Source organism: Panthera tigris, chromosome D1, assembly GCF_018350195.1.
Source record: "Panthera tigris isolate Pti1 chromosome D1, P.tigris_Pti1_mat1.1, whole genome shotgun sequence".
NCBI lineage: Eukaryota > Metazoa > Chordata > Mammalia > Carnivora > Felidae > Panthera > Panthera tigris.
Window position 1 is genome coordinate 62,109,560 of NC_056669.1, and position 12,642 is coordinate 62,122,201.

Sequence of the window (12,642 nt, forward strand, 5' to 3'; positions counted from 1 at the left end):
TCCCCTCTGACTTTCTTTGCTTCTCCTGTAATCTTCCTTTCAGGACTTATTATGGCCATCTCAGTTGCTCTTTTCTGAACATTTTCCAGAAAAAAGAGACATGGTATAATAGCACAATGAAAAATAATGAGTTAATCTTAGACCTTTAAATTAAATCCAAGACACCCATTTCAAGGACAACAGTAGCAGCGAAGAAGAGAAGAATGGGGCCAGCCTCATAGAGCTGCTGGAGTCTCTTAGGCAGTGCAGTGGCAGGAAACCTTGGAGCAGCTCCTTGAGAAACAAGAACTCAAAAGAAGGAGTGCCCAGGTTAAGCGAACGACTTCAGATCAAGTCATTATCTCACAGCTCATGAGTTTGAGCCCCACATCAAACTTTGTGCTGAAAGCTCAGAGCCTGGAGCCTGCTTCAGATTCTGTGTCTCCCTCTCTCACTGCACCTCTCCTGCTCATGCTCTGTCTCTCTCTGTCTCTCAAAAAATGATTAAACATTAAAAAATGGTTTTAGGAAACAGTTTGGAAGATAGCGGCACAGGCGGACGCTGGGCTCACCGCGCGTCCTGCTGATCACTTAGATTCCACCTACACAGCCTAAATAACCCAGAAAACCGCCAGAGGATTAGCAGAACGGAGTCTCCAGAGCCAAGTGCAGACGAGAGGCCCACGGAAGAGGGTTGGAAGGGTGGCAAGGTGGTGCGCGCTCCACGGACTGGCAGGAGGGAGCAGGGGCAGAGGGGCAGCCCACCGGCCAAGCAGAGCCCCCGAGTCTGGCTTGCAAAAGCGGAGGGGCCGGACGGAGTGTGTTCTGACAGCAAGCGCGACTTAGCATCTGGGAGGTCATAAGTTAACAGCTCTGCTCAGAAAGCGGGAAGGCTGGAGGACAAAGGGAGGGAGAGTTGCTGAGCCCCGGGACGACAGAGCTCAGTTTGGCGGGGAACAAAGGCGCTCGCCAGCGCCATCTCCCTCGCCCATCCCCCAGCCAAAATCCCAAAGGGAACCAGTTCCTGCCAGGAATCTTGCTTGCACCCTGCAAACACCCAACGCTGTGCTTCTGCGGAGCCACCGCTCAGGCAGGGGGGTCTGTCTCCCTCCCGCTGCCACAGGACCCTCCTGAAGTGGATCACCTAAAGAGAAGCAAGCTAAGCCTGCCCCTCCTGCCCCCGTGCACCTTGCCTACCCACCCCAGCTAATACGCCAGATCCCCAGCACCACAAGCCTGGCAGTGTGCAAGTAGCCCAGATGGGCCATGCCACCCCACAGTGAATCCCGCCCCTAGGAGAGGGGAAGAGAAGGCACACACCAGTCTGACTGTGGCCCCAGCGGTGGGCTGGGGGCACACATCAGGTCTGACTGCGGCTCCGCCCACCAACTCCAGTTATACACCACAGCACAGGGGAAGTGCCCTGCAGGTCCCCACCACTCCAGGGACTATCCAAAATGACCAAACGGAAGAATTCCCCTCAGAAGAATCTCCAGGAAATAACAACAGCTAATGAACTGCTCAAAAAGGATTTAAATAATATAACAGAAAGTGAATTTAGAATAATAGTCATAAAATTAATCGCTGGGCTTAAAAACAGTATAAAGGACAGCAGAGAATCTCTTGCTACAGAGATCAAGGGACTAAGGAACAGTCACGAGGAGCTGAAAAACGCTTTAAACGACATGCAAAATAAAATGGAAACGACCACAGCTCGGATTGAAGAGGCAGAGGAGAGAATAGGTGAACTAGAAGATAAAATTATGGAAAAAGAGGAAGCTGAGAAAAAGAGAGATAAAAAAATCCAGGAGTATGAGGGGAAAATTAGAGAACTAAGTGATACACTAAAAAGAAATAATATACGCATAATTGGTATCCCAAAGGAGGAAGAGAGAGGGAAAGGTGCTGAAGGGGTACTTGAAGAAATAATAGCTGAGAACTTCCCTGAACTGGGGAAGGAAAAAGGCATTGAAATCCAAGAGGCACAGAGAACTCCCTTCAGACGTAACTTGAATCGATCTTCTTTACGACATATCATAGGGAAACTGGCAAAATACAAGGATAAAGAGAAAATTCTGAAAGCAACTAGAGATAAACGTGCTCTAACATATAAAGGGAAACCTATAAGACTCGTGACCGATCTCTCTACTGAAACTTGGCAGGCCAGAAAGGAATGGCAGGAGATCTTCAATGTGATGAACAAAAAAAAAAAATATGCAGCCGAGAATCCTTTATCCAGCAAGTCTGTCATTTAGAATAGAAGGAGAGATAAAGGTCTTCCCAAACAAACAAAAACTGAAGGAATTCGTCACCACTAAACCAGTCCTACAAGAGATCCTAAGGGGAATCCTGTGAGACAAAGTACCAGAGACATCGCTACAAGCATAAAACATACAGACATCACAATGACTCTAAACCCGTATCTTTCTATAATAACACTGAATGTCAATGGACTAAATGCGCCAACCAAAAGACATAGGCTATCAGAATGGATAAAAAAACAAGACCCATCTATTTGCTGTCTACAAGAGACACATTTTAGATCTGAGGACACCTGTAGATTGAGAGTGAGGGGATGGAGAACTATTTATCATGCTACTGGAAGCCAAAAGAAAGCTGGAGTAGCCATACTTATATCAGACAAACTAGAATTTAAATTAAAGGCTGTAACAAGACATGAAGAAGGGCATTATATAATAATTACAGGGTCTATCCATCAGGAAGAGCTAACAGTTATAAATGTCTATGCGCCGAATACGGGAGCCCCCAAATATATAAAACAATTACTCACAAACATAAGCAACCTTATTGATAACAATGTGGTAATTGCAGGGGACTTTAACACTCCACTTACAGAAATGGATAGATCATCTAGACACATGGTCAATAAAGAAACAAGGGCCCTGAATGATACATTGGGTCAGATGGACTTGACAGATATATTTAGAACTCTGCATCCCAAAGCAACAGAATATACTTTCTTCTTGAGTGCACATGGAACATTCTCCAAGATAGATCATATACTGGGTCACAAAGCAGCCCTTCATAAGTTTACAAGAATTGAAATTATACCATGCATACGTTCAGACCACAATGTTATGAAGCTTGAAATCAACCACAGGAAAAAGTCTGGAAAACCTCCAAAAGCATGGAGGTTAAAGAACACCCTACTAAAGAATGAATGGGTCAACCAGGTAATTAGAGAAGAAATTAAAAAATATATGGAAACAAACGAAAATAAAAATACAGAATCCAAACGCTTTGGAATGCAGCGAAGGCAGTCCTGAGAGGAAAATACATTGCAATCCAGGCCTATCTCAAGAAACAAGAAAAATCCCAAATACAAAATCTAACAGCACACATAAAGGAAATAGAAGCAGAACAGCAAAGACACCCCAAACCCAGCAGAAGAAGAGAAATAATAAAGATCAGAGCAGAAATAAACAATATAGAATCTAAAAAAACTGTAGAGCAGATCAACGAAAACAAGAGTTGGTTTTTTGAAAAAAATAAACAAAATTGACAAACCTCTAGCCAGGCTTCTCAAAAAGAAAAGGGACATGACCCAAATAGATAAAATCATGAATGAAAATGGAATGATTACAACCAATCCCTCAGAGATACAAGCAATTATCAGGGAATACTATGAAAAATTATATGCCAACAAATTGGACAACCTGGAAGAAATGGACAAATTCCTAAACACCCACACTCTTCCAAAACTCAATCAGGAGGAAATAGAAAGCTTGAACAGACCCATAACCAGTGAAGAAATTGAATCGGTTATCAAAAATCTCCCAACAAATAAGAGTCCAGGACCAGATGGCTTCCCAGGGGAGTTCTACCAGACGTTTAAAGCAGAGATAATACCTATCCTTCTCAAGCTATTCCAAGAAATAGAAAGGAAAGGAAAACTTCCAGACTCATTCTATGAAGCCAGTATTACTTTGATTCCTAAACCAGACAGAGACCCAGTAAAAAAAAGAGAACTACAGGCCAATATCCCTGATGTATATGGATGCAAAAATTCTCAATAAGATACTAGCAAATCGAATTCAACGGCATATAAAAAGAATTATTCACCTTGATCAAGTGGGATTCATTCCTGGGATGCAGGGCTGGTTCAACATTCGCAAATCGATCAACGTGATACATCACATTAATAAAAAAAAAAGAGAAGAACCATATGATCCTGTCAATCGATGCAGAAAAGGCCTTTGACAAAATCCAGCACCCTTTCTTAATAAAAACCCTTGAGAAAGTCGGGATAGAAGGAACATACTTAAAGATCATAAAATCCATTTATGAAAAGCCCACAGCTAACATCATCCTCAATGGGGAAAAACTGAGAGCTTTTTCCCTGAGATCAGGAACACGACAGGGATGCCCACTCTCACCGCTGTTGTTTAACATAGTGCTGGAAGTTCTAGCATCAGCAATCAGACAACAAAAGGAAATCAAAGGCATCCAAATTGGCAAAGATGAAGTCAAGCTTTCACTTTTTGCAGATGACATGATATTATACATGGAAAATCCGATAGACTCCACCAAAAGTCTGCTAGAACGGATAAATGAATTCAGCAAAGTTGCAGGATACAAAATCAATGTACAGAAATCAGTTGCATTCTTATACACTAACAATGAAGCAACAGAAAGACAAATAAAGAAACTGATCCCATTCACAATTGCACCAAGAAGCATAAAATACCTAGGAATAAATCTAACCAAAGATGTAAAAGATCTGTATGCTGAAAACTATAGAAAGCTTATGAAGGAAATTGAAGAAGATATAAAGAAATGGAAAGACATTCCCTGCTCATGGATTGGAAGAATAAATGTTGCCAAATGTCAATACTACCCAAAGCTATCTACACATTCAATGCAATCTCAATCAAAATTGCACCAGCATTCTTCTCAAAACTAGAACAAGCAATCCTAAAATTCATATGGAACCACAAAAGGCCCCGAATAGCCAAAGTAATTTTGAAGAAGAAGACCAAAGCAGGAGGCATCACAATCCCAGATTTTAGCCTCTACTACAAAGCTGTAATCATCAAGACAGCATGGTATTGGCACAAAAACAGACACATAGACCAATGGAATAGAATAGAAACCCCAGAACTAGACCCACAAATGTATGGCCAACTCATCTTTGACAAAGCAGGAAAGAACATCCAATGGAAAAAAGACAGTCTCTTTAACAAATGGTGCTGGGAGAACTGAACAGCAACATGCAGAAAGTTGAAACTAGACCACTTTCTCACACCATTCACAAAAATAAACTCGAAATGGATAAAGGACCTGAATGTGAGACAGGAAACCATCAAAACCCTAGAGGAGAAACCAGGAAAAGACCTCTCTGACCTCAGCCATAGCAATCTCTTGCTCGACACATCCCCAAAGGCAAGGGAATTAAAAGCAAAAGTGAATTACTGGGACCTTATGAAGATAAAAAGCTTCTGCACAGCAAAGGAAACAACCAACAAAACTAAAAGGCAACCAATGGAATGGGAAAAGATATTTGCAAATGACATATCAGACAAAGGGCTAGTATCCAAAATCTATAAAGAGCTTACCAAACTCCACACCCGAAAAACAAATAACCCAGTGAAGAAATGGGCAGAAAACATGAATAGACACTTCTCTAAAGAAGACATCCGGATGGCCAACAGGCACATGAAAACATGTTCAACGTCGCTCCTTATCAGGGAAATATAAATCAAAACCACACTCAGATATCACCTCACACCAGTCAGAGTGGCCAAAATGAACAAATCAGGAGACTATAAATGCTGGAGAGGATGTGGAGAAACGGGAACCCTCTTGCACTGTTGGTGGGAATGCAAATTGGTGCAGCCACTCTGGAAAACAGTGTGGAGGTTCCTCAGAAAATTAAACATAGACCTACCCTATGACCCAGCAATAGCACTGCTAGGAATTTACACAAGGGACACAGGAGTACTGATGCATAGGGGCACTGGTACCCCAATGTTTATAGCAGCACTGTCAACAATAGCCAAATTATGGAAAGAGCCTAAATGTCCATCAACTGATGAATGGATAAAGAAATTGTGGTTTATATACACAATGGAATACTACGTGGCAATGAGAAAGAATGAAATATGGCTTTTTGTAGCAACGTGGATGGAACTGGAGAGTGTGATGCTAAGTGAAATAAGCCATACAGAGAAAGACAGATACCATATGGTTTTACTGTTATGTGGATCCTGAGAAACTTAACAGAAACCCATGGGGGAGGGGAAGGGGGAAAAAAAAAAAGAGGTTAGAGTGGGAGAGAACCAAAGCATTAGAGACTGTTAAAAAACTGAGAACAAACTGAGGGTTGATGGGGGGTGGGAGGGAGGGGAGGGTGGGTGATGGGTATTGAGGAGGGCACCTTTTGGGATGAGCACTGGGTGTTGTATGGAAACCAATTTGACAATAAATTTCATATATTAAAAAAAAAAAGAAAAGGAGTAAACTATATATGTTTGTAAATGATATAATCTTATATAAAGAAAATTATAAAGAATACACAAAACATCCATTAGAACTAATAAATGAATTCAGCAAAGTCACACAATACAATGTCAACGTACAGAAATTAGATATATTTAAATTCCACCAGTGAATAATCAAAAAGAGAGTTGAGAAAAATTCCATTTACAATAGCCTTGAAAAATAAGAACATACATATTTAGGAATAAATTTAACCAAGAAAGTGCAAGATTTATATATTAAAAGCTATAAAACCCTGATAAAGGAAAGTACAATATATTCTCTAGATATACCTGGAGTTTGAAAATGGGACTACATATTGGAAATCTACAGGATTAATAAATTATATTCAGATTATTCTGGACTTGATATCAAGATTGGCTTTGTGTTTAAACCATAGATTATTCTAATTTCCTTTTCAAAATTTTCTAAATTTTGAAGGGCAACAGTATATATAGCAAACAAGGGAAATTTTAGGTACAATTCAATTGGAACTAGAAACAGAACACATATAATTATTCACATCTAAAATGACTTTGCTGTAAGTGAGGAAATAATGTCATGTATACCTAATCATGACAGTTTACCTAATGTAAACTGTAGTCTCTTACATTAGCCAATTCTCAGAGACTGGATTTATTGGTAAATAGAAAGAGAGAAACAGATAGAGAGGTAGAGAAAGACAGAAAGAGAAAGAGAAAAATTGAAGGAATCTGGTTAAAAAGAAGAAAGGGAACAAAAATGACAGTAAGAAAAAGACAGGGGAACCATTAAAATGAAAATGAGTAATGACTCTAGAGAAGGAAGGCAAAACTTGAGGATTAATATACAGAATATAAATCTGTGGAACAGATGCACTAATTTAGACACTGTCACCAAGCCATGGTTTATACCTTATTTTCCTCATCTACAAAGTGAGATTGTTGGATCAGTGTTCCTTCAGGGTCTGAACGTACCTAAAGAGAAGACACATGGAAAAATGGGGAGTGTTCTCATCTTTTCCCACCAGCCATTCTACTCCCAAACCACTGCTGCCTCCAGGACATCTTCCTTTTCCATCAGTGCTTTCCCTTCGTCCAGTTACATGGGGCGGGTGGGTAGAGCAGACAGCAAAGTTACCTGTCAACTCTAAATGAATTCCAATAAAAAATAAAAATCTGGCTACTGCTATCTACTCTAATAGGAAATTTGAAGCAGAGCTCAGATTATTAAAATGTAGGTGGTATGTGGATATATTTTCCAAATGTTGACACAGAACTGTTATTTCTGTACAAATATCTTCACAACTCTCTCTCGGATGTGTTTGGTCCTGACTCCATAGATGACCGGATTAAGGGCCGGTGGGACAGCCACATAAAGATTAGCCAGAAGAATGTGGATATAGCGGGGAATGTTTCTGCCAAAACGGTGTGTCATAAAAGAAAAAAAAGCTGGTGTGTAAAAGCACAGCATGACACAGGCATGAGAACCACAGGTATTGAGAGCCTTTAGCCGGGCATCGTGAGAAGGAAGGCGGAAAACAGCTCGAAGGATAAGCACATAGGAGGAGGCAATCAGGATCACATCCACAATGATATTAGAAATCACCATGAGCCCATAGATAATGTTGACCTTGATGGGTGCACAGGCCAACCGGGCAAGACCCATGTGCTCACAGTACGTATGAGGGATGATGTGATGCCCACAGAAGGGCAACCTCAGAATGAGAAACACGAATGGAGTCACAAGAATTAAATTTCTTCCAACAACAAGAGAAGCTAGGATGCTGATGGTTTTATTGGTGAGGATCATGGTGTACTGGAGAGGGTTGCAGATGGCAACAAAGCGGTCATAAGCCATGGCCACCAGGAGAACGGTCTCCATTCCTGTGAACATGTGGATAAAGAACATCTGGGCAAGGCATCCCCCAAAGCTGATCTCTTGTTGGTTGAACCAGAAGATGCCCAGCATTTTGGGGATGGTGGACGTGGACAGACCCAGATCGATCATAGACAACATGGCCAGGAAGTAGAACATGGGCTGGTGGAGACTGTGTTCAGTCTTGATCACAAAGAGAATGGTGATGTTCCCCACAAGGGCAATCAGGTACACAATGCAGAATGGGAAAGCAATCCAGATATGTACAGTTTCCAGTCCTGGGATTCCTAGCAGGTGAAACAAGGGGGGATGGAAGTGGGTGTCATTGATGGAAGTCATTCTCCCAGCAAGTGTCATTGAATTCCTGTTGAGGCGTAGGTATCTCACTCTCGTTATGACCTTTTCTTTATCAAGGTCCTGGAAAGATGTAAGAACTCTGTGTGTGTTAGAGTGCTATGGGTGGTGTGCTACAGGTCTTGGTATGAGTAGTTGGTTACAAACATTAGAGATTCTGCTCTTTGCAAAGGGTAATTGGGTAACTCTCTTTTTTTTTAAATAACTTTTATTTTTTAATATTTATTTATTTTGACAGAGAGAGATAGTGTGAGTGACTGGGGGGGGGGGCGGGCAGAGAGAGAGTGATAGAGAGAATCCCATGCAAGCTCTGCACTGTCAGCACAGAGCTTGACACAGGGCTTGAACTCACAAACCATGAGATCATGACCTGAGCTGAAAGCAAGAGTCAGAGACTAAACCGACTGAGCCACCCAAGCACCCCCTTTTAAAAAAATGTTTATTTACATATTTTGAGAAAGAGAGAGAGCAAGAGAAAGAATGTGAGCCAGGGAGAGGCAGAGAGAGGAAGACAGAGGATCCCAAGTGGGCTCTGCGCTGACAGTGGAGAGCCCAATGAGGGACTCAAACTCAGAAACCATGAGATCATGACCTGAGTTGAAGTCAGACACTTAACCCACTGAGCCACCCAGGCTCCATTCTGATTTCTTTTTAATCTCCCTTTTTTACTGATGCCCCAGGCCCTAGTAACCACCCTTCTACTTTATGTTACTGTCAGTTTGGATTTTTTTTTTTCAAGATTCCATAATAACTGAGATTGTGTAATTTGTCTTTATGTGACTGGCTTATTTCACTTTGGTATTTTGTCCACAGATTCATCCATGTTGTTGCAATACAGGATATCCTTCTTTTTAAAGAATGTATAATATTCCATTGCATATATAGACCACCTTTTAAAGTTTCTTTCCCCACGTAGAAATTTAAGATAAATTGGCAAAAGTGAATGTTAATCAGTGAAGTTTCTTTCCCATATGAAGTTTCTTTTTCAATAGCTGTTGACTTTTGTAACTGTTGAGAAAAATTTGAGATCAGATCTAATAATCTACTGCTTAGAGCTGGAAGAATGGGAAGTGATTGATTAATGGGCATAGGATTTCCTTTTGAATTGATGAAATTTTATAGAACTAGATACTGTTAACAGTTGTACAATGTTGTGAATGTACTAAGTGTCACTGAATTGTAAAGTTTAAAATGGTTAAAGTGGCACTTTCATTTATATTTTATAATTTAAAAAAATTTCTGGTTATATAGATACCCCAAAAAGCCCAAAGACTTAGTCCAAGCATTTCAAAGACTGAAAACAGAGAATAAGGAAAAAGAAGGAGAAAAATAAAGTAAAATACTACCTGTTGTATATTTTATGTGAAATAACAAGAACTGACAATCGACCAAATAGCAGACAGCAAGGTTCATGGGGATTTCCCTAGAGCTTCTCTTCAGCAAGTTTAATGACAAAAGGGAATTCCTATTCATTTTAATTTCAATGTCTGAGACTCTCTGGCACCTGGAGACTTCATTATAAATCCCCTCAACACACACACACAAGGACAATTTATAAACATCTCTTAGGGCATATTGAGGGTGTATAAATACATAATTTCAGTAATTAAATTCACAGTTGCCAAATGACTTCCTAAGATGGAACATAGGGAATGTGGTAAGTGTTTGTGATCAATGCATCTGCAATGTGTGCTTATGATTAGAATTTGGCTTCACAGAAATTGAGTTAAGACCTAGAGTATTGGGACTGGGAATGGTACAGATCACTGATCTGGAGAAAGGTAGGAGGAAGACTAAGATTGGAGAGGAAATATCTACACCTGTAATATTTCAGGCATATATAACCTCATCTACTCAACCCAATAATAATCTGAGATAGATAGTACTATGTTTATTTCCGGATGAAACTGAAATACAGAATATGTGTGACTGACATAAGGTCAGAAGGCCAGCAAGAATAGAATCAGGACTCTATCCCATGCCACAATGCAAGTGATATTACACGGTGTCTACTTCTGCTTCTTTTCCCATACTGCTTTGATAGTGAGTGAGACACAAAGTTTAAAAAAATAGTCATAGTAGGCAAAAAAGGAGAGAGTAATGAGTTTGAACTCCTTTATAATTGAACTGATTCTACACATTCTATACCCTTGATATAAAAAAGGACACAATATGGTAATCAGTTGTTGGTCTCTCTCCATGCTTTATATTTCGAAAGGATTAAACTGAATTCAAACTTGATTATTGGGAGACCCAAATTCATGATTGATGCCATGAGCCAAGATAAGCCAAGAGGTGAAACGCATAGCTTGTTACAATAACAAAAAATGTCTTTGGAACTAAATGAATAGATGTATAGTGAGGAATTTTGCCTTACCCAAAAAGAGGTCTGGCCTTTGTTTTTGGCTTCTAGGAAGTTATCTGTCATATCTGATAGGAGTTTAGGATGAGGGGTGGTCAAACTCTATCTCAGTGTAAAGGCTGACCACACTATAAATACCAACAATATAACTTAGGGTGAGAACTTTGGGTCATGTGGCACCAACCAATCTAGAGATTGAGTTCAACCATGTGTGCAATCAATCAATCACATATACATAAATTTGGACACCAAAGCTCAGGTGAGCCTCCGTGGTTGGCAATATAATTATGCATATTGTCACACATTAATTCCAGGAGGGTAACTCATTGTGACTCCATGAGGGAGGACAATGGATACTTCACATTTGCAAACCTCACATTCTACCATCAGCATCTCTTCCTTTGTCTGATTTATGATTTTAATCTTTCCCTATAGTAAACTGTAACCATGAGTATAATAGCTTTCAGTGAGTTCTGTGAGTCGTTCTAGTAGATTAGTGAACCTGGAGGTAGTAGTATGGGAAACTTCCTGAACTTGCAGTTGATGTCAGAAGTGAGAACAGTGTCAAGAACTGTGCCCTCAAATTTGTGGTTTGGCCAGCTCCAGGAAGCAGATCAGATCTGATGTCACATTTCCCTCTCACCAGTTACAGAAGTCAACAGGTTCTTCAGAAAGATCTTTATATGGGGAAGAAACTTCACAGATTATCATTGCCCCTTGCCAACATATCTCAAAATTGCTACTTGGGCATACCCTAAGAATTATGTGGATCTCCTTCTAGATTCTCAGTTCTGTTCCATTGTCTCTTTTTCTTTCTTTTTTTTTTAAATAGCAACACTGCCATAATCATCATAGTTTTATAGAAAATCTCAACATTTGGTAATGAAAATCTTTCAGATTTATTCTTCTTTGTGGTAGTCTGGTTATTCTAGGTCCTTTATTTCTCCACCCCTTATCTTTCTCCCTCTCTCCTTTCACTACTTTCACTAACAAGTTTACAAACACAAGTCCATATCAGTGTCACAAAGCTTAGTTTCTCTTAATTTCACATCTTGATTCTGCTGCTTATTAGCAATGGGAAGTTAATGAGCTTATCAAAACCTCTCTCTTCCATAAACGAGAACTTGTGTCACAGAATTGTGGGGGGAGAACTAAATGAGATAGTGTATGCAAATAATGACAACAACGTCTGAAAAATTGTAGGTACTCAATTAATGATAACCATGATTATTGTGCCGGCTATTATTATGATCAATTTTATTATCTCCTAATAGTATTTATTTCTTCAGGAAGAGGAAAATTAATGCATTTAATTCCTCTGAACCCATCATTTTAGGAAAGACACAATGTTAGGCTTCTACATTCTTTACCACTTATGCTGCAGGTCAGGAGTGATACTGGGATTATTTATGGAGAGCTGAAAAGGGGTAAAGAATCAAAGGCCTTTAGAAAAATTTGTTCCTATTATGAATCCTTTGTTAAGGAATGTTTTTATCTTTAATTTTTGTAGATCTCAGTTAACTGTGGATGAATTGTCCAGTGGGAACCACCAACAACTTTTAAAAATCATACCATCGTCAGCCTGCTGGAGA

The 12,642-nt window shown here is 40.0% G+C and overlaps 1 protein-coding gene across 1 annotated transcript; it reads right to left on the minus strand.

Annotated features, from left to right (window-relative positions):
• Window positions 1–7,737: 7,737 nt before the first annotated feature.
• LOC122231176 (olfactory receptor 52E4-like) lies at window positions 7,738–8,691 on the minus strand. Its single transcript, XM_042958485.1, has one exon. The coding sequence runs from the start codon at window positions 8,689–8,691 to the stop codon at window positions 7,738–7,740; it is 954 nt and encodes a 317-aa protein (XP_042814419.1).
• Between the last annotated feature and the right edge of the window lie 3,951 nt (window positions 8,692–12,642).